We start from the raw sequence: 27,427 nt of genomic DNA, 5'->3' as shown, positions 1-27,427 counted from the left end.
TGGCAAAAGCCAACATGCTGTCCTAAAACCTGATGGTCGATACGCGTTCAGCGTCTTCACATTTCACATCCGTGTGTTCTATGCTCTTTAACTAATAAAGGAGAAGTTTTATGGTTGCAGCTATCCTCCACTTTTTTCTTTGCTCTTTATTGCACTTCAGCTGCTTGCCTACAGTTGTATGAGGATTTGGCTCCCATTACATCTTCAGCCAGAACATTGAAGCACTGCAGGAGAGGTGAAAACAGAGCGTTTTTTGCAAATTTTTTGCACTCCTTTGCCTTTATACCTCCCAACCGCCTCATCTGTGACGTGCCTACACGGTGGAATTCCATGTTCATATATTGCAGATTCTAAGCCAGCAGCAGAGAGCGATCAGAGAGTACCAGATGGTGTATGTGTTAGCAGACCCTGTATGGAGGTTGGTCACTTGACGCCTGTAGAGGGGCTGCAGATCAAAGAGGTGTTCCATTGTAGCCTGCAGTGAGGAAGTGATTTAAATGGTCATGATTACTCACTGATCAGCCCTGTTGTCTGCCTGCTGGAACAGATTCTACAGGGCCTCAGGGACAATGACCTATTGTTGTCACAGGAGGAGGAGGAGGAGGAAGGGATACCAATCTCTCAACTGTCCAGTCTGCCATTACTCAACACCACAGGGAAGGTAGCTTTGGGAAAGAAAGTGGAACCTCTTCTCCGACACGTGTCTCCAACCATGAGAGAAGAGAAAGAGCAGGGGGACGAAGAAAAGAATGGAGATAATATAGGTCCAAAGGCAGGGGAGGGGGCTACACAATGTTCCTTCCATAAAACACTAACACCAACTATTATCGGGTGGGACCAAACAAAGGACGCTCTTCGGTCTGATCCCAAGGAATGTGGGCCATCACCCTTAGGGCTTGTTCACATACACATTACAGCCTATACAAGCTCTTTCCACACGTGAAAAACACATCCAACACATCCAATGAAAAAACACGACAAAGCGAAGCCATTGATTTCAATGGATTCATTCTCACGAGTGTATTTCTCACGCGCAATTCCTATATGTGAGAAAAGCTAGGCCTTGCCCTATCTTTCTGGTTTTGTTGTGTTGAACAATAAAAACAATGAAGACTTATAATAACATGTTCATGCGCAAATATGCTCCATTGCGGTGAGTTTATTTGCACATGCGTACGTCTGTTAAAACCCAAAGACGCAGAAAATTCTACATACATACATTGTGGGCTATGGAGCAAAAATTTGCAATAGCAGATTAAGGGCTCCTCCTTACAGGAATATACACAAGTGTGTGCACCTCAAAACAACACATTTGCGCAGTGGACAAGGTGCATTTTTGTGCCTCCCAGAGCATTTCACTGTATTTTTTCTATGCACGCCCTGCTGTGATTAAAAAGACCATTTAGTCTAATGATACCCAGATGTGTTCTTTTTCCCACGGTTTTGCGCTGTATTTTGCGCATCCCATTGCGCGCTTCCCCCACCCCATATACTTCAAAGGAGCCCGCTGGTGTTCGCAAATTTCCCATTGAAATCAATGTGTTCTATTCTCTGCATATTGTGTGTGGAAAAATTACCAGTGAATGGGTGAAAACTGAAGAAAAACGTCCAATTGCCAGAATATCCCTTTAATCACTTCATAGCAGAGAACATCAGGCCATCAAGCTGAGAACACAATACTGTATGCTTACAGAGTTCGCCTGCTTGGAGAAACACTGACACACCCGACCGCTCCCTTATAGGAGCGCAGATTACTATGTCCCAGCATGCACAAACGGTCTCTTGTTCATGCTGCGGGAAATTAGACTGTCATTACGGAAAGGAATATACACATTTTTCTTTAATATTATAAGTGTTATAAAAATATTCATAATACAAAAAAATATTATAAAGTTTTTTTATGTTTTGCTATTTTTGAACACAAATATCCAGTATGAGGTCCAATGCCTTAATTATAAAATCCACGCAAGTCACCTATAGGCACCCTAAGGCCTCATGTCCACGGGGAAAATAAGATCCGCTGCAGATTCTCCATGTAGAATCTGCAGCGGGTCCCTCCTGCCCCGCGGACATGAGCGCCGAAAATAAGAATTTAAAAGCATTTACCTATCCGGCGCGGGCGGAGAAGATCAGCTGTTCCTCACGGCCGGATCTTCTTTTTCGGCCGGCGGATGAATTCCTGACGCCGGCGGCACGTCGCCGGCACGTCGTCGACGTGCCGCGCGCATGCGCCGGGCACATCCGCCGAGCCGAAGCAAGGAAGATGCGGCCGTGAGGAAGAGGAGACCTTCCCGGTCCGCTACGGATGGTAAATACTTTAAATTCCTATTTTAGGTCTCCCGCGGATCCGGACGGCTTCCATAGGCTTCAATAGAAGCCCGCGGGAGCCGTCCCCGCGGGAGACCCGCACGAAAATGGAGCATGGTCCGGATTTTTCCATGCTCCATTTTTTTTTAAATCCCTTTTATTGACGATCCGCGGGTATTTATCTACCCGCGGGTGGTCAATGCATCCCTATGGGATGCGGATCCGCATGCGGGAGATCCGCTGCGGATCTTAAATCATATTTTGCCCGTGGACATGAGCCCATAGGGATGCATTAGCATCTGCAAGGTAATTTAAAGCATGCGGATGTGATTTTTTTCCCCTGGTGTACGGATCGCACACGCAGGAAGAAATCCCAGCATGCTCCATTTTTCTGCGGATCAGTGGAAGCCGTCCGATCTGTGGAACACCCACAGCTGTTACTGTGGACGTGCTGCGGATCCGAGGGAAAGCAGGAGATAAAAAAAAAAAATTGCACTGCGCGTCAGCCGGCACGCCAGACGCATCCGCCGTGCTGTAGAAAAAAGATCCGTTCGGTACGTAGGTGGCCCACGCTGGATCTGGACAGGTAAGACAATGTATTTTCCTGTCCATGTCTGTGGGCACGGCTGGATTCCGCTGCAGGACTCAGCAGATGGAATCCATGCGTGCGAGTGGACATTGGGCCTAATGGAATATGTTTGATTTGCTACTTTACTGATTGCCATATGCCAATAATCTTAGCTTCTGGTTCTATGGCTTTTTTGCAAAAATGCTGCCTTGTATTTTTTTCTAACTCTATTTTCAATAAGATATATATTTTAAATATATGCATGTCGATTACATTAAACGGCTTGTCCAAGCTAATATTTGTTGTTAAAACCAGGTCCCCCATGGCAAAAAATAACAAACCAACCAATACTTACCTCTCCCGACTCTCCACATGATCTTCTCGTCTCCTCTCTGATGTATTGTTTATAGGCCGCTGCAGCCAATCACAGAGCTCATCCCATCTTTCTTAAGACTGCCCACAAGAACCTCCACTCGATGCTATTAAAGATTTCTCTCCTGTTCCCCTATAAGCCTCTTGAATATTAACACATGCTATTTTGATATTATGATTTGTAGTTCTGCCTGAAATAAATCCTGTCTATAACTTTAGATTATTGGATCACCAAAACTTTAGACGATAATTTGGCATAAGTATTGGGAGGGGTTAATTCGGGTTTTTAGGATAATCAAGGGTTAAATAGAGAAAAATGAGTTGTATTTTATTGAACCATTATGTTTTGCTTCCCCGCTCTGGGAAGACTATCAAGGTCTTGTTCCCAAGATAAGCTTAACCACAATACATGAATGCATATCTTTGTAACTTGTTGAAGAACACATTGTTTAATGTGTACGCATATCTTTGTGACTTGTCGAAGAACACATTGTTTAATAATAAGTTGCTTTTCTTAAAATGTTCTGTTGACCTTGACAAGGTGTTGAGACTTTGTTTTTATCTAAAGAAATGTTACTTCTCGTACCCTGCGTGAGCAAGTTTCTATATAATCTCTGAGCTTGTTTAATAAACTAGGCTTTTACTTGGTTTACTACATACGGTGTGGTTGTCCATTGAATCCTCCGAGTACTCGTATCCAGACTAATTGGGAAGCAGATCGCATCAGCTGAAGGGTCCCCTTGAGACCCCCAACATTTCTTGGCGCCCAACGTGGGGCAGAAGTTAACCCCTTAATGACACGGCCTATTTTGGCGTTGAGGACCAAGCGATTTTTTGGTATTTTTCCATCTCCATTTTTCAAAAGCCATAACTTTTTTATTTTTCCGTGGACGCGGCCGTATAAGGGCTTGTTTTTTGCGTGGCGATCTGTAGTTTTTATCGGTGCCACTTTTGGGTATATAGACAATATCGTAAATTTTTTTTTTTTTATGATAACAGGGAGAGAAAACGCATCAATTCTGCCATAGATTTTTTTTTTTTTTTACAGCGTTAATCATGCAGCATAAATGACTCACTAAATTTTTTCTGCGGGTCGGTATGGTAACAACGATACCAAAATTGTTATATTTTTTTTAGGTTTTTACACTTTTTTGCAATAAAACCCCCTTTTTTTGGAAATCTTTTTTTTTCTCTATAGCTGCATTCAAAGTCATGTAACTTTTTTATTTTTCTATGTACGGAGCTCTTTAAGGGCTTATTTTTTGCGAGACGAGCTGTAGTTTTTATTGGTACCATTTTGGGAAATGTATGGCTTTTTTGATCACTTTTATTGCATTTTTGTGAGGCAAAATGCTAAAAATTAGCATTTTGCCTCTGTTTTTTAGCGTTTTTTTTTACGCTTTTTGTCGTACAAAATAAAAAGCATGTTCAACTTTTTGTACACGTCGTTACGGACGCGTCAATACCAAATATGTGGGGTTTTAGTTTTTTTTCCCTTTTTTTATGCTAATATTAGAAAAAGCATAAAAAAGGGGTTTTTTACTTTTTTTTTTTTACATTTTTCTTTTTTTTACACTTTTCTTTTCTTTTTTTTTATACTATTTGAGTCCCTCTGAGGGACTTACATCACTGTGCCTATGATCGCTGTCATAAGGCATGGCAAAGCTACTGCTCTGCCATGCCTTATCGCTTGTACAGCGATTATAGGCACAGGCAATACAGGACGCCAGTGTCTGGCGTCCTATTGCCATGGTGACAGGCCGGGCTCTCGCGATAACATCGCGAGTTCCGGCAGGAGACACACAGGGATCGCGATCCCTCTGTGAACTCTTTCCCTGCCGCGATCTACTTAGATCGCGGCAGGGAAGGGGTTACCAGCGGCGGGCGCATCTCCGATGTCCCCCCGCTGTTGGAGCGGGACGCCGGCTGTGACTGACAGCCGGCTCCCGCTGCGGGATAGCGCGGGATCTTATGTGATCCCGTGCTATCTCCAGGACGTACCAGGTACGTCATGTTGCGGGAAGTATCCCGCTACCATGACGTACCAGGTACGTCCAGGAGCGGGAAGGGGTTAAAGGGGTTGTCTGGCCAGAAACATTACATCTCAATACTTCTGTTTGCCCATTTCCATGCACTTTGTAATATACATTGTGCATGGAAAATGATGCAAACAGAAGTTATTGACTTACCTTTAGGGGTGCCCCCACCCCCTGTGTTGCTCCTCCGTTGTCCATGGTTACGACAAGTCTTCTGTTCTTCTTGTCGGGCCGGCTCCAGGTCTTGACGGGACGTCGGGGACACGCTTCTTGCTTCCTGCTTGTTGTCTCTACTGCGCATGTGCAGTAGGGCTTCAGCGGCTGGGAAGCTCTGGTCTGCCTGCAGGGGACGCGCTGCTGCTGAATCTTCTTGGAAAGGTAAGAACCTGAAGGGGGGGGGGGGGTTGGGGGGATGAGGGGGTGCTAGTGTCGGCGGCCGGTCTGTCAGATGCGGGGGGAGGGGTGTGTGTGTGCTAGTAGTGCCGGCGGCCAGGCTGTCAGTTGCCGCGGGGGTGTGTGTGTGTGTGTGTGTGTGTGTGTGTGTGTGTGTGTGTGTGTGTGTGTGTGTGTGCTAGTAGTGCCGGCGGCCGGGCTGTCAGTTGCCGGGGAGGGGGGGGATGTGCTAGTAGTGCCGGCGGCCGGGCTGTCAGTTGCCGCGCGGGGGGGGGGTTGCACTGTGTGTGGGCACTTTGGGGGTGCATTGTATGTGGGCACTGTGAAGGGGGGGCACTGGAGGGGGACAGTGTGGAGGGGGCATGGGGCATGCGGCTCCATTCAAAGCAGTGAAGCGTGCCTCTCCATGACGCCGGTCCTCCAGTCATGTGACCGGTGTCATCAGGAGCGCGCACTGAGGAGAGAGAGGCAGCAGTGCATCATAGGAACTACCCAGCGTTGCTATCTTTGAAAAATCCTTCAGGCCAGCTTTATAAGGGGAAGAAAAGGAATAAAAAGGTGAGGAAAATATCATTTTTTATGGGTAAAGTTGTAATGTGTGATGCTTCTCCTCTACAGGGCATTCATGGGGAAAAAAAAATCAGTTTCGGCGGCGGACAACCCCTTTAAATCCTTACCTGCAGCCGACACCTGACGACACCGCCTGCCGACCGAACGGACTAGAGGACACGGGACCCCAGAACTTAAAACACCGGTGTAAGGTAAGCCCTTGACTTGCCATTCCAGCTCTGGGCTCCCCTGACTTCAGTCCCGTGTTGACAGGAGGTTAGTCGCTGCATGTTATATAGGATGCTTCTGCCTGTAATATTGTGTTCTTAGTGACTGTGTTGGACGGAAGAACCCATATGAGATAAGATTGCCATGCTGTCTGCTGAAGCTATAGAAATTATTGCTTTTATTCTTGCTTTAACTGCCGGACTCATAATGTTAGCTGTAATTTGTTATAAGGTTACTAAAGCCGCCCAGCAAGGCAAGCCGTGGTCCCCCCTATCCCCGTAAGAAGAAAGAGAGACAAATAAGTGTCCTGCCAGTTGTGGACTTGGCAGAAGGGACTAAAAGGTCTGTGTGACCGCCTGATTTACCCGAAGGAAGCTGTGTGCATCCCTATACTGTGTGATTGAGGTAAAAACAGGGAACAAGTCCATAGTACAAATAAGTGTCCTGCCAGTTGCGGACTTGGCAGAAGGGACTAAAAGGTCTGTGTGACCGCCAGATTTACCCAGAGGAAGCTGTGTGCATCCTCAATACTGTGTGATAGTGGTAAATCAAGAGGTAAGTCCATAGTCAGAATGGGGTCCGAACAGTCTAAGCCTTTCCTAACACCCATCGAGATAATAAGAGAAGGGGAAGGGAAGGACATTTGTAGGCAAGCCTATAAAGTATATAAACAGATAGGACTTAGGAAGGCGGGAACCTTTAACTATGAGTTCTGGCAACAGTACGGGAAAAAGCATATGAAAGATATCAGAGACGCCAGTCTAGAAAAAGGAATAGAAGCCATAATAAAATATAGTAAAAAGGTAAACGTAGAACGGTGGGATTGCGAACCGAGGGATGATGGCATATCCGTGTATGCACCCCCGGTGCCCAATCCAGCCAGGATGTATCCGGTTCTGGCTGCCTCTGGAAATGCGCTCCCTGACTATCAGAGTTGTACCTCAGAAAGGAAGCCCGATTGGGATTGTCCTCGCTGCGGACAACAGAATCCAGAACACAGAGAGACATGTTTTGTTTGCGGGGCTCCTAAGCCTAGGCAACACGGGTAATACGAGATCTTAATATCCCTGTTTCCACAAATACGCAGACGGTGCAAGGGGTTTCAGGAGTGCCATTTCAGCTGGCAGAAACTGAACTGCTAGAGGTAATGTTTAAAGGGTTGCGATGCCTCACGCGCTTCCCTGTTCTGGAAGGTCCTGAAAGCATATTGGGAACCGATGTGATGGGACCCTTGGGATGTTGTATCGAACTTCACCCGTCCGGTGAGGCTCGTATACACCCCAGGTCTGAAAGTCACCCGACCAAATAAGTTGTATTTTATTGAATCATTATGTTTTGCTTCCCCACTCTGGGAAGACTATCAAGGTCTTGTTCCTAAGGTAAGTTTAACCACAATACGTGAATGCATATCTTTGTGACTTGTCGAAGAACACATTGTTTAGTAATAAGTTGCTTTTCTTAAAATGTTCTGTTGACCTTGACAAGGTGTTGAGACTTTGTTTTTATCTAAAGAAATGTTTCTTCTCGTGCCCTGCGTGAGCAAGTTTCTATATAATCTCTGAGCTCGTTTAATAAACTAGGCTTTCACTTGGTTTACTACATACGGTGTGGTTGTCCATTGAATCCTCCGAGTACTCGTATCAAGACTAATTGGGAAGCAGATAGCATCAGCTGAAGGGTCCCCTTCAGACCCCCAACAGTATTGAGCAAAGAAAATGTTTATAAGACTCCGAGAGAACAGAACAGTGCATGCCTTGTGTTTTCATTAAAGGGTCACCAAAATGAAAACTCATTTTTCAATCACTGCACTCCTCATCTGCTTGCCAGTCACACTTTAGATATCTCCTATGTATATTGCAGTCATTTTCATGCAGTGCAGCCTCCTGTCTGATGCGTATCTGGCACCATCTTAATTAGTAGATTTCTCACTGCTTTTTCTTTCACTATTCTGTGCTACCAATGCCATGATGCATCAGCACATCATCACATGGCCAGCTAGAGCCTGTACCATCTCTACCTGATGAAAGGTCTGTGCCATTACCATCTGTATTCTATACTCAACTAAATAAGCTACAGACAATAAGTATACAGTCAGGAGGCTGAACTGTTACGTATCTCATTATAACTGTGTGAGACTCATCATCATTAACTGTGATAGGAGTTTGTGACCCCTCTAAAAAGTTTTGTGGTGAGGGCCATCACACAGGAATTATGCTGACTGAATTACTGACGAAATTGAGAAAACATAAAACAAAGTGAATCTCAGCTAGTCAGAACTGGGATCACACGACTCACTTGAAGAGAATGACTCCAGGAGCTTCAGATAGAAAGGAATAACTAAACAAGGTAATACTAGCCAACTCGGGAGCTAATTACATTAATGAAACAAATTTTCACCACAGTGGGCCTTTAACAAAAGCCACTCATGTATATTTGTTTCTCCTGCTCCCATAAGTTATAGTTATAAAGAAAATTCACAGCATTCAACAATTAATTGCAATAATCAATGTGAGCTTATTAATAGAGATGAGCGAATATACTCGTTTCAAGTAATTACTTGATCGAGCACCACGATTTTCGAGTACTTCCATACTCGGGTGAAAAGATTCGGGGGGCGTCAGGGGGCGGGGGGAGGCGTGGCGGAGCCGGGGGTAGCAGCGGGGAACAAGGGGGAGCCCTCTCTCTCTCCCTCTCCCCCCACTCCCTGCTGCAACCCCCCACTCACCCACAGCGCCCCCCGAATCTTTTCGCCCAAGTACGGAAGTACTCGAAAATTGCGGCGCTCGGGCAAAAAAGGGGCGTGGCCGAGTAGGTTCGCTCATCTCTATTCATTAAACATATGCAAATAAGTCCATGGGAGCTGCTGGCAACAAGAGGGACTTTAGCAACGCGAGCTGCTGCTTAACTCTTTCCCCCTTTCCTTTTTCTGATGGCTCTTTTGGTATGCCAAATTATAAGGGATACCTTGCTGATCGGTGGGGTTTCACCACTGAGACCCCCGCCTATCTCGAGATCAGGACTCCCATGTCCCATTCTCCTATTACTGCATGGGTTGCTTCTTCCTCAGCAGTGACGTCACTCTGAACTGAACGCTGGAGGTGCATGCGTGGTCTAAGCGCTCAATTCACTTTCAATGGGACTGCCGAGATAACTGAACGGTACCTGCTTAGATATTTCCATTATTCCCATTGAAATTAATGTGTCTCATAGTCATAGCAATCAGGTGTAGCCACTGTGCCTATGTGAGCAGTCAAACCCAGCGTAGGCGCAGTATATTAAGAAATTGTCACATATTGATACTAACATAAATATGTTGCTTGTAGTCTTTGTAAATCACATAATGTAGATATTTATCAATTTTCTCTTTGTGGGTTTCATAGTGATGTTTTTTATGATAATTCTGTCAGGAGTTTCTGTGTTAAAGGTTCTTTTTGGGTTGCATTATAAATATGCTGTAACTCTTTTTTTACATGTAGGAGCACTTTTTACTCCTCCTGAGGCATTTTCTCAAAGGGAACCTGTTATTACTTATGACCACCATAAAATAAGTTATGGTGCAGTGACCAAGACAATAGGCCTATGCTGAGGAGCCTGCAGGGTAGAGATGGCACTTGTCACGGTGGCTCTACCAGACTCCTCCCCGGAGGGATGCCTGCAACCTCAGCCAAGGCACCGCTAGGCCTCTTCCAAGCAACGCTGGGACAGCGATTACCTGTATATGTGTAGTGGACTGAAGAAGTTGTCACTTGTGACGCCACCATTCCTTCACACCGTTAATCCTCCGGCGGTAGAAATAATAGAGTCCATACACAGTTAACTTCAGAAACTTAATCACTGGGAACGGACAGTGACTGGAAAACTTTACTTCTTGTTTTGTAGAATACAGCTTTACTCGCCAGTGCAGAAAAAACAGCTTTAGCAGACGGTGAGGGAGAGGGACACTGCATAAGACCGGCCTACAATTGCTCTCTATATGACTCCGCTCCTGGACACACACACTCCGAGATGCAGAATAACACCAGTGGGGGGACACAACACTCCGCAGACACTCACTTGAGACTCAGTAGATTAATGGCTGCACGGCGGACTCATTTTCTTCTCTCAGACTGCTCAGAGGTGGTTCCTGGAATTGGGAACGTCAGGATACCTCTCCTCCGCTTCCATCCCTTCACCACATGAGGGTTGAAGGTACCCCCATGTGGCTGGCACAATCCCTCCTTTCTCTACCGTTGAAGAAGATAAAAAACAACTCCCAGACAACCCTCACTCACTCATATTTATAGTATTCAATACCATGTGACTAGACAAACTTGTTACATTTTCCAGACATTTCCCAGCCACTTGCAGACATGCTGCAGCTATGCAGTACACATAACTGAAGACAAGACACTTTGCACAGTGCATCCACATAAAAGACATGACATGATAATTATGGAGAGGCCAGAAATAGGTGTTTCGGGCCACTACAATGGTGCTTATAGGACAAGTTCTGAGGAGTCCGAGGATGCACTTTGCATGCTTATCCAGCTTCCAGTTTCTGTGCCATCAACTGTGGAAGTCAATGAGAGCCTTGATAAAGGCTGTGTCCTGCTTTTTGGTATGCCATATTTTGATATTAAATAAAGTGCTGTTTTTGATTCTGAATCCCAAGGACTGCAGCCTTTTCCTCTTCCCTTTCTGGATAGTTGATACTCTTTAATTCAGGCTTACTTCTTTGACCATTTGTGACACCGATAAGCCATAAACTTTAGGTGATTGTTTTGTTTATGAAAATAGATGCTACAGATATGATAATTAATTAGTAATATAAACTGTACTAAATCAATAACTTTAACACCAAAAACATTACATGTTTCATTATCACAACCTATAAAGAGAATCTGTCACCACTTTTCAGCCGTCCTCGCTGAGGGCAACATAAGGAGTGACATACACACTGATTGCCGCGATATGTCTGTTTTGTGTATCTATGAAATAATTTGTCAGAAACTTACATTTTATCAGTAGCAGAGCACACATAGAGGACTACAAGAAGTAGTCCTTGATGCTGATGAGCTGCAGGCTAGTCCTACTGATTGACAGCGGTCTGTCTATTATTGTGCATAGAGAGACAGCTTGAAGACAGCAGCATAAAAATGATGACAGGTTCGCTTTCGGAGACAAATCAGTCATCAGGTCTAGCAGGCATACACAACTGCTGTTGCAGCAATATTTTGGTGGATTGCTCAACAATGAAACGTTGGGATGTCTTCTTCAGGTCCTGGCGCTTTGTCATAAACAGCATCTACTACTTAAGGGTAAAACACTATGACAATAGAGCAAACATCAATTCCATCATTACGGATCTCATGAGTTGATGTAGCAGAGCAGGTGTGTCTATGAAATGACGAATTCACATCCACAAAATTCACTTCAATCCGGTTACCTAGATCTGTCGTAATCATACAGTTATATAACCATATGTTGAAAGTTTTATTTAGTCTGTCTAATGCAACTGAACAATCTCAACTGATGTTTTGTCTATCATCTATCTATCTATCTGTCCATCTCATATCTATCTATCTATCTATCCATCCATCTGCTATCTATCCCTCTGCTATCTATCTATCTAACATCTATCTATCTAATATCTATCTATCCATCTGCTATCTATCTCATATCTATCTTTATCCATTTAGTTGGGCCAACTCTTGGATACTTTATGGCTTAGCGTGCTGCATGCTGTTCTGTTTTGTATGGCTGCCTGCAGACGGCCGGGTCGGATCCCGACCCGAGCCTCCGCAGCGACCAGTGCGGCACTCACCTCTCCCGCTGCTCCGGCTCTTTGATGTGCCAGCTGCCGGCCAGCCGGTGTATGTGCAGAGCGGAGCCGCCGGCCGGGGAGTGACATTTCTGTGCCGGCCTCAGCGAGCCCTGCACAGAAATAGAGCATGCCGCGATTTGTTTTCCGCGTGCAATTTCACGCGGACAAATCACGGCCGTCTGCATAGGATTGTATATTTTAATGCAATCCTATGCAGGCGGGCAGGGGTTGAAATTCTGCGGGATATCCTGATACAGAATTTCCGCCCGTGTGCAGGGGGCCTTTGGCTTCTTCCAGTTCGATCATTTGCATGTTGGTGTTGGCCTTGAAGACCAGCGATCAGTCTTCTTTTGCCACTGACCACTCCAAGTATTATCAAGGTTTCTATTGGATTAGCTCGCATTATGTGGCCGAAGTATGAGAGACTCTGTTTTGGAATTTTGCCCTCCAATGAAAACTTTGGTTTGCTGTGGTCTAGGGCTGTTTTGTTTGTGATCTTGGTGGTCCAAGGAATTCATAGGAGTTTAATCCAGCACCACAGTTCAAAGGCATCAATCTTCCTCCAACTGGTGAAGACACATGGAAATCAATAACCAGGACACTTACTAACGATGATCTACTTAAGGGAGTGTTAACCAACTAGGGTTCCTTGGAATCGGGTCAGGGGTTCCAAACTGACTGCTACAGTAAGACCTGTCTGTTTTACATTAAGGATGAACTAATTTCTGCCTGCTAAAGGTGCACGGCAGTCATGAAACCTGGGCCAAAATTATAAAATTCTTTACTTCATCTATCAAGTATGGAAATATAGAATTCCTATGAAGAGGAAATATAGAATTCCTACTATAGATTCCCCTTTGGAAATAGGTTGAAAATCACTAAACTAAAGCTTATTACATAGTGATAATAAATATCACTAGAGATGAATGTCTAATACATATCTGACAGATGGAAAATACTTTTATTAGTCAAAATATATATTTTCACCCATTTACTGTCACCTTAAATGATTATTTTCAACTAGTTCCACAAAAAAATCCAGTATTTGCCCACTTCCAGTTACGCTTAGTGCAAGTCCTTCTTCTGTATTATGGACAGAACACTCGAACCTCCCATGTTTTGTAAGAACAAGAATTATGATGCTGCAGGAGATTTGAATCTTGTGTCCATAATGTAGAAGCAAAAAAGCACCCATCTTACACCTATCTGAAAGCATCCTTAGTAAACACATTACATTAGGTGCAGGGATCTACATGGTTACAGTTTGTATAGGAAAATTGAAAACTATATTCCTATTTAACCCCTTAATGACACGGCCTATTTTGGCGTTGAGGACCAAGCGATTTTTTTGGTATTTTTCCATCTCCATTTTTCAAAAGCCATAACTTTTTTATTTTTCCGTCGACGCGGCCGTATAAGGGCTTGTTTTTTGCGTGGCGAGCTGTAGTTTTTATTGGTGCCACGTTTGGGTACACAGACTATATCGTAAAACTTTAATTTTTTTTTATGAGGGAGAGAAAACGCATCAATTCTGCCATAGATTTTTTTTTTTCTTTTTTTACAGCGTTAATCATGCAGCATAAATGACACACTACATTTTTTCTGCGGGTCAGTACGGTTACAACGATACCAAAATTGTTATATTTTTTTTAGGTTTTTACACTTTTTTGCAATAAACCCCCCTTTTTTTTGGAAATCTTTTTTTTTTCTCTATAGCTGCATTCAAAGTCCTGTAACTTTTTTATTTTTCTATGTACGGAGCTCTATGAGGGCTTATTTTTTGCAAGACGAGCTGTAGTTTTTACTGGTACCATTTTGGGGAATGTACAGCTTTTTTCATCACTTTTATTGCATTTTTTTGGAGACAAAATGCTAAAAATTAGCATTTTGCCTGTTTTTTAGCGGTTTTTTAATGCTTTTTGTCGTACAAAATAAAAAGCATGTTCAACTTTTTGTACACATTGTTACGGACGCGTCAATACCCAATATGTGGGGTTTTTATTTGTTTTTACCTTTTTTAATGCTAATATTAGAAAAAGCATAAAAAAGGGTTTTTTTTACATTTTCCTTTTTTTTACACTTTTCTTTTTACACTATTTGAGTCCCTCTGAGGGACTTGCAGCACTGTGCCTATGATCGCTGTCATAAGGCATGGCAGAGCTACTGCTCTGCCATGCCTTATCGCTTATACAGCAGGCTCCCGCTGCGGGATAGCGCGGGATCATATGTGATCTCGCGCTATCCCTAGGACGTACCGGTACGTCCTGTTGCGGGAAGTACCAGGCTCCCAGGACGTAGCGGTACGTCCTAGGGCGGGAAGGGGTTAAAGGGCTTTTCCAGGCAGAAATATTATTGATGATGTATATTTAGGATAGGTTATTAGTTGATTGGCTGGGGTCCGGCACTTGGGACCCCACCTAATCAACTGATCATGTGCCCGCTGTCAGCAGCAGAATACACAGGGGTTGGAATGGTAGCAGCTCCTCCAACTGTTGTGTTGTGGCTGGCACTTGTAATTGCAGGCTGGGGTTCCATTTAAATCAAATTAGAGCTGCGACTGCAGTTACAAGCGCTGGCCACTACACAGAGATCAGAGCAGCTGCTTTCATTCAGACCCCTGTGGATCCTGGCACTGACAGCGGGTGCCCGATCAGTTAATCAGCTGGGGTCCCGAGTGCCGTACCCCAGCCGATCAACTATTGATGACCTATCCTGAGGATACATCATCAATAAAAAACTCCTTTAATTTCTAATTTAATTTGTGTGCAAAAATTGCTTTGTACATTCCTGTGGCTTTGCCTTTTGTTCACACACCTGTGAACAGAGACATATGTGGTATGAATTCTTCACATTTTGTTTACATAATAAGTCTGCACAGGTATGCATTTTAGTCACAAATCGGAATTTTTGTCTTCAGCCTATCTCACAGTTTTAGCCACTAATATCACTTTTTAAGCATTTTTGAAATAAAAAATTATACTTTGACAGAAAATTGCATACAAGAGTCTGTGTCTATTTAGAGCTGATTTGCATTTTGACAATATGCCGGATGTCTACTTTCAGAAAATATATGAATATGGGGAATAGTAGAATTTTCTATTTTGTAATTTAAGTTTTATTTGGAGTCAAATGTGTGAAAATTGTCCTGACCACCAGTGGGGTAAAATGTCCAAACTCCCCCCCCCCCCCCCCACCTCCGGCTGGGAAAGCTTAATATTCATTTTTGAAGTTTTGTGTTAGCAATCACATCCAGTTTTCTATGCCATTATCCGTATAAAAGAGGATGACACTTCCTGTTCTGTAGGGATCGCTTTCATGTCATCGCTTTATCATCACAGACAGGATAACAATAAAAGCAGCATCTCTGCTATAAAGCCAGAGGCAAACAATACAGGATCACACCATTGACCATTGGTTATGGTCACAGCTTACCTCCATCCCTCCTGTGCATTGGGTCAACACTCTCCCATAAAAGTTTAGGGTTGTTTTTCAAGGTTTTGTCACGTTGTGCTCCTGAGATGTGTAGTAAGACTTTCTCACACTTTGCATAAAAAACGCACGCAACATAAATGGCAGCATGTCTGATATTGGCACATATTATGCGGGTATACACGCCAATATAGTTAGTGGGATTGGCAGCCCGCCACTAGTACGCAATGTTAATTGTGTATTGGCTTCCTGCCACGCGTGTGTATCTTGCGGGTGGTATGCAGCAAATTACGTTCATCTGAGCCCGGCCGTACTATGTACTTGCGGGTGCACACTGCTGCAGGTGTGGTTGATTTGGCTGGCTGATGGTATGGATTTCTCCAGCCAGCCAATCACCACATATCTGTATATATAGGTACCAGCCCCTCTTACCAGAGTGTGCTGATCATTATCCATTCCCAATCCTTCCCTTTCAGAACTCAGGTGTTTGGAGTCATGCATGCTGTAAGACTAGTTCGTGTTGTTCTCCACACTCTCACTGTAGATGGTCTGGACACCTGAATCCCCCGCTCGCATGTTTTGTGGGCCCCTGCTCCCTTACCCTTCTGTCAGGTATTGTTCCAGACATTGGATGTACTTTTCGCTGTCAGATGGTTGGCGTCTGGTACCAAAATCCGTACTCCATCAGATGGGTAATGTCTGATACTCCACTACTTATGTGTGTGGGTGTTTAAACTATATTTGTTTAGTTTTATGTATGAATGCATGAGGTTCTGGGTGGGATTCCCATGTCTGTAGGAGTGCAGATACCTGATGTAGACAATGTCTTATTCAGTGTCTGTTAGTTGGTGTGCAAACACCTGGTGTGAACAATGACTTGTTCAGTGTCTGTTAGTTGGTATGCAGACACCTGGTGTGTATTATGTTGTATGTTGGAATTCCCTGTGTCTGTAAGTGTGCAGATGTCTGTTGTATGTTATGTCTTCATCTTGTGTCCCTGCCTATTCCTAATCTAAGTCAGGACAGGTTGTCCCTAGGTTCCAGCATGGTGCTGTCCTTATTGGGACGATCACTCTGCTTGTAGGCAGGGTTTTCATTCCTGGTTTAGTTGTTTTGTTGGTGTAGGGAATCGAAAGACAACGAGGAGCCTTGACATGGGCTTGTGAGCTTATGCACTTTGGCCAAACTACTAACTAATATTTTGTACTAATTGATATTTCCATCTGTCTTGTTGTTTTAGTACTTTTGGTAAGTATTTGGTTGCTTGGTGATGGTGTAGGGTTTATGTCCCTGTTTTTCCTTTGCTGCTTGCATGTTCAGTTTAAGTTGGGAGTAACCTCTCTCATCCTTAGGTGATTGGACATTTGGATTATGTATGGTGTGAACAGTGTCCGATCGTGAGCCTATTTTCTCCGCCCCCCCCCCCGCCATATTTATATTACTTCCGCGCAGGCAAGGTGAATAAGACTTGCACATGAACGTAACAGGTTTTTTATGTCCTGGTGCCTGCCAAAAGCAGATATCTAGAGGAGCAGATCAGGAAAATAGCTGCCCCCATAATCATGTACAGACAAAAGAATAAAATGATATACACTTAGTAAATAAAAACAGATTGCAAAAAACTTTTAGCATAAATTTTTAATTAGTTGAAAAAAGAAAGATAAGGGCTGTCACCTTAAAGGGGTTGTCCCATGAAAAATATTGTTTATAGTTAAATCAAGTCCCTAACTTTATGCAATTTTTGCATTTACACTTATCAAAAATATTTAATTTATTCCAGGACTCTTGTTAGATTAGAGCTGCCTTCTGATTCTCTTCCGTGTTCAGTAAATGTTTCAGAATGGTCACACATGCCCAGTCTTGCTTCTCTGCTGTCAAGCTGTCTCACTCACGTATCGCTTACTCAACATTTCTTCTGATATCAGAGAATATACAGAAACTTCAGAAGCAGCCGCTCACCACACCTGGGATCCCTCCATATATTCAGTGGAGTAGAGAGAGAAGCAAGACTGAGCATGTATGACCACCTTGGAGCAGTTACTGGGGTGGACATAAAACAGAGACAGCAGATGGCGCTATACTAACATTAATCCTGGAATATATGAGGATAGAAACATTTTTTAATAAGAACAAAAATGTTAGAATTATGGGCTGGATTTAGCTATAAACAATATTTTTCATGGGACAACCCCTTTAATGTATCAGAGAAATATATATATTAGCTATGTATTAAAGGCCTATGTTGTTTTTGTGCTTCCTCTAGTGACAAATATAGGCAGTCAGCATGTTATGATTTGAAAGTATGTCCATGTAGGGGATTTGATGTTCTAGCTGCTAGTAACTACTAATTTTATGCACTAACAACCAACCAATTTTTCAGTTTCTTTCATCAATGCATTCCAAGAACCATAGTTTTTTAACTTTTCTGTTGACATAGCCGTATGAGGGCTTGTTTTTTTACATCCATATGACTAGGTGATCTTTCTTTCTGCTTGTTTTGTAAGACAAAAATTAGCTCCTTTCAGCATGTTTTTTTTATGCCTTGCACCATGCGCGTTAAGTCTTTTTTACTTGGGTCACTGCAAATGCAAAGATATCAAATTTGTGGTGTTTTTTTCTGTGTTTTTTTAAAAATACTATGTGAGGAATGGTGGGGTCCACCCTTTTTTTGTTAATTTTTTTACTATTTTTTTCCACTTTTTTCACTTTTGACTTTTTTCCACTAGGGGAACTTTTCATTGTTCTTAGGGTGCTTTCAGACGAGCGTGTGCGTACATAGGCACACACAAAACCACGCGTCTATTATAACCATTGGTTCCCTATGGTGTGTTCACATGTCTGGGTTTTACAGGCGTGCAAATGCACAAACATGCAAAACAGGACATGCGTGCACCATAGGTCCGTGGTGCGTGTCAATATTCCCCCGCAGGGGAGTCCCCTTGTCACTGAACACTGTGACAGCACTGTCACAGTGTTCAGTGACAAGGGGACTCCCCGTAGGGAGTAAAGAATCCCCAGCCACAGCTGTTGCAGCTATGGCAGAGGATTTCTCTATGCCTGTGGGAAGTAAAGAATACCAGTAAAGAATACCCTGCCACAGCTCACACGACTGTAGCAGAAGATTTTTTCATCCCTGCGGGGAGTAAAGAATCCCCTGCCTCAGCTCTCACAGCTGCGACAGCTGTGGCAGAGGATTTCTTCATCTCCGCGGGGAGTGAAAGCACTGTTACAGTATTCAGTGACAAGGGGACCTCCTGCGGGACTAAAGAATTTCCCTGCCACAGCTCAATATAGATGAAAAAGATGGCAGCATCCGTGGTGCCATTAAAAATCAATTTTATTCCTCCAATTGATTTTTAATTGCACCATGGATGCTGCCATCTCTTTCATCTATATTGATCTGCAAGTGGGGTCCTTTCCTGGATCAGGACCTATATGGTGGCTTTGCATACATCTGTTTGGCTATATTCAGCCCTGAAGTTGTGCTGTTGGCATCTCTCCTGTTTATCCTTTCCCTGCCACAGCTGTTGCGATCGGCGCTTTTGCAGCCCCATTGAAAGCAATAGGATGCTAGTAAGCTCTGCAGGGATTTTTGGGGAAGGGCTTTAAATTTAACCCCTCCCTAAACATCATCCCTAGAATGTGTTAAAAGTAAAAAAAAATATATACTTACCTCTCCGCAGATGCCAGGGCACAGCCGTGTCCAGACGTGTCTTCTCCCTGCACTGCTCTGTGAGTCTCTTTTAGCAGGTGAGAATTTAGAATCCCTGACTGCTGAAAGGGCTGTATCTGATTGGTTGAGCGCTCAGCCAATCACAGGCAGCGCTCAGCTATTCATTGAATGACAGCTGAGTGCTGCCTGTGATTGGTCACAGCACCGAGCCAATCACAGGCAGCACTTGGCCATTCATTGAATTCAGCTGTGACAGCTGTGGCAGGGGATTCTTTACTCCTCATGGGGAATATTTACACAGCAGCGGTGGAGAGGTGAGTATATAACAAACCATGGATGATTTTCAGGGAAGGGCTTATATTTCAAGCTCTTCCCTGAAAATCACTGGAGGGGCTGAAGGCAATGGGCACGGACCTGCATTCACGCGTTTTTGTGCACATACGTGGGTGCGCGATTTTGTGCGCACCTATGTACGCACACGCTCGTGTGAATTCACCATTACTCCAGCACTCTGAATAAAGTGAGTGCTAGAGCCGAGGGGAGGAGTGATGAAGATATGCTGTGATAGTTCCCGCACAGCGACGAGACTTGAATGATGCGTCTTTTACTATTTAATGATATTATTCTGTTTATTATGAATCTTTTTTTTACATTTCCCTGGATTAATCAGGTATAGGAGGGCCATGAATGTTTGCAGACTGTCGGACTTCACATGATTGCTGTCAGACAGAAGTATTCTTGCAGCTGCATGTCTCTCTTCGTAGCACAACAGTCTCGTTGAGACACTGCCCTAGTCTATTCTGCAAATGCTGCCAATATGTATCATTTTTTGTGAGGGAAGAGAACTGACTCATGCATGCCTTCGCTTATATTAATGGGTGTGTTCCCTGCGCTCAGGTACATTACAGATTATTTCAGCACTGCAGGGCAGCACAACCAAGGCTTTTTTCTGGGAAACTTTCTCAGCTGGATATTATCAGGTAGGTTTGCAGAAGAACATATAAATATTTATAAATGCAATATAACAAGCAAATGCAATGATAAATGAACTGTCGAAGGGATGAGAAAGTACTTAAAGGTTTCTTCCATAACCATCTGATATTTCAAATGCCTTAGACTTTGAACGCTTGCTATCTAACACAAACTCTGTGCTACTCTTGTCAGCATTCAACACGGATATCTTTCTATAAAGAGTTTTGTACAAGTTGCATAATATGGGCTATAAGGAGAAAATGAGCTTGGGTAAACTATTAACTAAAACCTACAAGAAGCATCCTGCTGTTATAAATGTCTTCATTATATATCATTAGTAGAGATGAGCGAACCTACTCATTTCGAGTAATTACTCGATCGAGCACCGTGATTTTTAAGTACTTCCGTACTCGGGTGAAAAGATTTGGGGGGCGCCGGGGGGCGGGGGGAGGCGTGGCGGAGCGGGGGGTAGCAGCGGGAAACAGGGGGGAGCCCTCTCTCTCTCCCTCTCCTCCCCACTCCCCGCTGCAACCCCCCACTCACTCACGGCACCCCCCGAATCTTTTCACCCGAGTACAGAAGTACTCGAAAAATCGCGGAGCTCAGGCGAAAAAGGGGCGTGGCCGAGTAGGTTCGCTCATCTCTAATCATTAGTCCTGAGTTTTCTCAAATCTTTTTACTTGTTCTAGGGTATAAATATTAAATATATGTCAGTATAATATGGAAATATATCTTAATACATTACAGAATGTGAAGATTCTCAGACTTGTAAAATATTTTGCAATTTAAACAAAGCATTTTGTACCAGATGCAAATCCTTAATATTGTTCACAGTTCTAAAAGATTTCAGTATAGTGTCACTAGTATTTATTTTGCTTAATGAGCACATTTAAAGGAATTTTCCATAAACTTTGCCTTGCCTCCATCACCATGGAAAGAGGTGCTATATTAGGCTGCATATCTTCACGATATGAGTCCCGCCACTAGCGTGTCTTGAACCAGGAGTTTTGCTTTATTTCTTTATAATATGTTAGGAAATTTTGAGCCAACTTTATTTAAATAGTGTTTGCTGTATAGTAAAGTATGCTATATATTAGACATGGCCTCAAAACTCTTAAAGGCATTGTTTTATTAGGACTCTAAGGCATGGTTTCAGAACCCCCCGCCATCAGCTGTTATTGTCGGGCAAACTGTAACTAGTCATACATTTCCATTACTAGTATGATGTTTTTGGTGTTGGTGTACAGTGTTCCCTTTCTTCCATTTATGGTATTACGCATTTGTGCTATTCCACTTCTGTCTCATTTGTCTATAGAACATTTCCTAGAAGCACTGTGGAAAATGCTCTCAGGCAAACCAAAGATGAACTGCAATACTTTTTATAAAATAACAATGGCTTCATTTGTGGTGTTCTTCCATGAACATCATTATTGCTCAGTTTTTCTACTAGTATACACATGCAGGTTGTAGAGTCTTTTATGGCATTTTGCTGTTACCATTGTGTTTTTCCTCACTTTTTTCTTCGGAATCATCTTAATTGGATGCCCACTCCGAAGAAGAATAGCAACAGTCCTAAATTTTCTCCGTACGTAGATTGTCTGTCTAACTATACATTACGGTACACTCGGGTTTTTAGCAATACATTTGTAGCCTTTTCCAGGTTCATGCATAACTATAACACACCTTCAGAGGTCTTCTGAAAGTTATTTAGGCTTCAAAGCATGGTTTACACTAATCAATCTTACTTTAGAAAAATAGATTTGTCAGTAATCAGCCTTTGTGTGCCTTGATTTAATGGGCAAATCGCCATGAAATTGAAATTTCAAATCTTATTTCCTTAATTACCAATTAGCTTTTAGAGAAATCATTAACAAGGTTCACTTACTCAATGTGCTCAGTAAAAGCCATGAAACTGTTTGCATGTTATTAGCATATTTAGATTGTGTTCCTCTATAATTGTGACTTAGAAAACAATGAGACCCCATTTCATTAGTAAATAATGCAGAAATCTAGATAATGTTAAAGGATTCACTTAAGGCCCATTTACATGCAACAATTATCGCTCAAGATTTGTTCAAACGGTGGCATATGAGTGATAATTGTTGCATATAAATGCTGCCATCGTTCACTATTGGGTTGAATGATAATTTTAAGGTGAGCTTAAAATCCATGGTTCAGCTGGAGAAGAGATAACACGGAACACATACTGTGTTCTGCTCATTACATTGTATTCATATGACAGCCCATGACAGCCTGTGCGAGAACAATACAGCTGATTGCAGAGCTCAGACCACCTGCTGTGCTCTGCAAACCACTCCTGGAGTCTCATTTACATGCAAATGAAGCTAATAAAGTGTTAATGGACATTAGTGTCCATTAACACTTTATGCAAAACGATCACTAAAACTGTCAATATTTCAATCATTTGAAAGATTGTCTTTGCATGTAAATGGGGCTTTAGTTTTTCTGCTACTGTAACCATGCACAGGAAGGGACAAGAAGGGATGGCGTTCACCTCTCAAACAGATGCTAATGTTGGTGGGAATCTGCAATACATGCCTATAGCTACCTAAAGCTAATTAAACATTTTATTGCATACTTAGCTGAAGTGATAAAATCAAGCTTGACTGAGGATTACGAACAACAGGTTAGGGAGGAGAAATTGGGTCAAATACTGCAGAGTCAGCAATATAAAGTTAAAACAATTACTTGCTGCATTTTCATTTAAAGCTAATTATCATTTTCTGGGAAACTGGAGGGAATAAACTAGTCATAAAAGAGACTTCTAAGTGTGCGATTCCCATGCTGCGTAAACCGCATGTGGTCGGCACCCCCTCCCCGACCTACATGGGGTAATGACTGGAAGGTTGAGCTGGTAATACTGTCCTTTTACAGGCAAAATCTATGTCTACCTTCACAGACATTTTTTTGAATTGCTCCAACGCATCTCAGGCTTGGTTCACATCTGCACTGCAGGCTCCTTTTTGCAGATTCTGGTGCAAAATCTGGAACAAAATCCCATTACTCTATGCTGCAAAACACTGGGTGGCATAAGGCCGCCGGACAGACCTCATTATAGTCAATGGGGTGCATTGGGAGCCATTTGTTTCCGCCTTAGAACATATCTACCTTGGCTGGCATCCTGTTTTCCTGCTCCCATAAAATGAAATGCTATAGCGCTGGTGTAAGCTCTGCCTAAAATAAAAAAAACACAAATTAAGCAATTTTCAATGTGTCTAAGTTAGAAATACCTTGTTATGTTGTGTCTATAGCTTTAATGCAAACATATGCATCTCCACAGTAACACATGACAGACAAACCTTATAGGGTACTGTAGTCTTTGGCTCCTTTCACGTCTGCATTTAGGCTCCATTTGCCTTTCTGGTTTCTCTGTTCCGTTTTCGAACTGTGGCAATGAAGTTAGACTGAATCAAAACTGATCTGTTTTTTTCGCATGAGACCAATGATTGAAAAAAAAAACCCGGATAATTCTCTGATCAAATCTGTTTCGTTTGACTTCCGTTTCTTTACAAGGCCAGAAAGCACAATATGCAGCGCTGTTGGTTCTGTAAGAAAAAACAGAACGGATTAAAACTGAAACATTTCTCATTTTTTCTATCATTGATTTCAATGGAAAAAAAGTAGATCCGTATAACTTTAATTTCTGTGTTCTAAAAACGGAACAGGGAAACGGAAAGGCCGAACCGAGCCCAAACTCAGATGTGTAACGACTAAAGATCAGCGAACGTACTCGTCCGAGCTTGATGCTTGCTCGAGTATTAGGGTACTCGAGATACTCGTTACTCGAGACGAGCACCATGCGGTACTCGAGTCAATTCCAATTCCTTCCCTGCATGTTTAGCGCTATTTTCTGGCCAATAGACATGCTGGGAAGGCATTACAACTACCTTCTGTGACGTTCCAGCCCTATCCCACCCCCCTGCAGTGAGTGGCTGGTGAGATCAAGTGACCGCCGAGTATTTAAAGCAGTCCCGCCCACAGCTCGCCTCAGGCACATGCCGGCAGAGATTAGGGAAGGTGCTGTTGCTCATTCAGGCATAGTGTTAGCGTCTTCAAGAACCCCAACGGTCCTTCTTAGGGCCACATCTGACCGTGTGCATTACTGTTGTCGCTGCTGGGAGCAGTTTTGCACCAAATTTTTTTTTCTTTCATCTCAGGCTCTGCAGGCTATTACAGCTATAGCGTTTACAGTCTGCAGTCAATTATACAGAGTATAGGGGCAGTACTGGTGAGGCAGGGACAGTGGTAGTGTACAATTCTGTCAACAAGTACCCCAACAGTCCATCTTAGGGCCACATCTGACCGTGTGCATTACTGTTGTGGCTGCTGGGAGCAGTTTTGCACAATTTTTTTGTTTTCATCTTGGGCTCTGCAGACTATAGCGTTGTCAGTCTGCAGCCAATTATACAGAGTATAGGGGCAGCACTGGTCAGACAGGGACAGTGGTAGTGTAGAATCCTGTCAACAAGTACCCCAAAAAAGCTCCTCCGTAGGGCTACCTGTGAGCGTGTGCATTACTGTTGTAGTGGCTCACTATTAGCCAGCTAGGCCTTTCTGCAGCCCAGCGTATAATTTTTTCGGCCTACAGTGTGCTTTACATAACCGCTGTGACCCTCCAAGTGCAGGCCAATAATTGCCTCATTTTTTACACCGCTCTGTGCGTCCTGTCAACTTCACGCACAGCGTACGCCCACAGCCTCTGATAGTGTGTATATGTCTTTCCCTCTATCTAGGTGGCTGGTTTTAAAAATAAAAAAAACTGAAAAAACACTCCTCCTTAAGGCTACCTGTGAGTGTGTGCATTACTGTTGTAGTGGCTCACTATTAGCCAGCTAGGCCCTTTTGCAGCCTTCCGTATAATTTTTTGCGGACTGCAGTGTGCGTAACATAACCGCTGTCAGCCTCCAACTGCAGGCCAATAATTGCATAATTATTCAGACCGCTCTGTGTCTGCTCTATTAGTAATACACCATGCTGAGGGGTAGGCCTAGAGGATGTGGTCGTGGATGGGCTTGAGGACGCGGAGGTCCAAGTGAGGGTGTGGGCACAGGCCGAGTTCCTGGTCCAGGTGAATCGCAGCCAGCTGATGCGGGATTAGGAGAGAGGCAAGTTTCTGGGGCCCCCAGCTTCAGGAGGCTTTCAAAAACATGATGCCAGCGGCGGTCCCATGCTACTCGGTCCCAAGTCACCACTATTTTGCCCGGTGTGCCATCCCAGCCCTACACCAGCACGTCTCCCGCAGCATCAATCGTGCCCTCACCAACGCGGTTACTGGGAAGGTCCACTTAACCATGGACACGTCGACAAGTACTGGCGGGCAGGGCAGACTATGTCTCCCTGACAGCACATTGGGTGAATTTGGTGGAGGCTGGGACCGAGTCAGAGCCTAGGACCGCACACGTCCTACCCACACCCAGAATTGCGGGTCCTTCCTCGGTTCTGGTATCTGCGGCGGTCTATGCCACCTCCTCTAAACCCTCCCCCTCCTCCTCCTCCAACAATGAAAACCTCTAGCGGCACAATACGAATGCCCCCAGCCGTCCCGCTTAATCATGGCCCCAGTTCCGAAAACCAACAAAATAGAATCGGGGTCCTATTCCATTATTCCTAGCTGAAGTATTCAGCCAACCCCCGGTATAAGGAGAACCTTTCCACTCTCATTCCTGAAGAGGAAAGGGGTTCGAGAGTGATGCAATACCACAGGGCCCTGGTGGACAAACTGATGGTAAACTTCCTATCTGACAACGCTAGCGGCAGAAGGCGCAGTTCCAAGGGCCAAGTAGCAGGGAAGACGCGGAGATCAGGCAGCATGTTCAGCGCAGGCAGGGGAACACTGTCCAAGGCCTTTGCCAGCTTTGTGGCTCCCCAGCAAGACTCCGTCACCACTCCCCAGTCAAGGCTAAGTCGGAGGGAGCACTGTAAAAAGATGGTGAGGGAGTACGCAGCCGATCGTACCACCATCCTCCGTGATGCCTCTGCTCCATACAACTATTGGGTGTCAAAGCTGGACACGTGGCACGAACTTGCGCTGTATGCCCTGGAGCTGCTGGCTTGCCCTGCCGCTAGCGTCTTGTCAGAGAGGGTGTTTAGTGCAGCTGGGGGAATCATCACGGATAAGCGTACCCGCCTGTCAACTGACAGTGCCGACAGGCTTACATTCATAAAGATGAACAAAGCCTGGATTTCCCCAGACTTTTCTTCCCCACTGGCGGAGAGCAGCGGAACCTAAAGATTCTTTTCGCTGCAACCGCAGATAAAAGCACTCTTCTCTGTCACCGGTAAAACGGGGCATTTAGCTTTGTCAATCTGTCTCTGACATTAGTCCTCCTGCTGCTACTCCTCCTCCAGAACCAACATGTCATCGCGCTGAATGGCCAATTTTTCTGCGGCCCAAAAGGCCCATCTACATCTACCAATGTTTTTACAATTTTTCTAAGTTTCAAAAGTATTGAGACTGTAACATGAACCAATTTTTTCAACAGGGCTGCCTACAGGCAACAGTGAGCTGTATCTTTAAAAAAATGTTTATGGGTTTCACCTGCCGTCTCAGTTGATAAATTTTTCAGAGGTACACTTGTACTCTTGGTACTCTAGTTTTTGGAATCGCCTACATCTTATCCAACTAATTTTTCCGGCCTTCTCCTACGCTCATGGTATCCCAATGTTTCAGAGGTTGGCCTATACTATTACTACAGAAATTTTACTGGGCTCTGCCTGCCTGCCAATACTTCTGCTACGAGAAAGTTACAGGGGTCTGCCTATACTGCTGCCACTTGAATGTTACAGGGGTCTGCCTATACTTCTGCTACAGAAATGTTACTGGGATCTGTCTATAGTGTTACAACTGAAATGATACAGGGGTCTGCCGATACTGCTGCCACTTGAATGTTACAGGGGTCTGCCTATACTTCTGCTACAAAAATGTTACTGGGGTTTGCCTATACTTCAACAACAGAAATGGTGGTGGGGTCTGCCTATACTGCTGCTACATAACTGTTACTGGGGTCTGCCTATACTTCTGCCACATAAATGTTACAGGGGTCTGCCTATACTTCTGCTAATGAAATGTTACTGGG

At 43.9% G+C, this 27,427-nt stretch overlaps 1 protein-coding gene across 1 annotated transcript in view; it reads left to right on the top strand.

Moving 5' to 3' along the window:
* Positions 1 to 20,180: 20,180 nt before the first annotated feature.
* The window catches only part of SERPINB5 (serpin family B member 5), a 46,224-nt gene continuing 38,977 nt past the window's right edge, over positions 20,181 to 27,427 (top strand). The window contains exon 1 of the mRNA XM_066579150.1: positions 20,181 to 20,338. Coding sequence (XP_066435247.1) covers positions 20,215 to 20,338 — 124 coding nt within the window. The 5' untranslated portion in view covers positions 20,181 to 20,214. The remainder of the gene's footprint in view (positions 20,339 to 27,427) is intronic.

This window comes from Eleutherodactylus coqui, chromosome 9, assembly GCF_035609145.1.
Source record: "Eleutherodactylus coqui strain aEleCoq1 chromosome 9, aEleCoq1.hap1, whole genome shotgun sequence".
Classification (NCBI taxonomy): domain Eukaryota; kingdom Metazoa; phylum Chordata; class Amphibia; order Anura; family Eleutherodactylidae; genus Eleutherodactylus; species Eleutherodactylus coqui.
The sequence above is the reverse complement of the archived record's forward strand: the minus strand, read 5'-3'. Positions and strand labels throughout refer to the sequence as shown.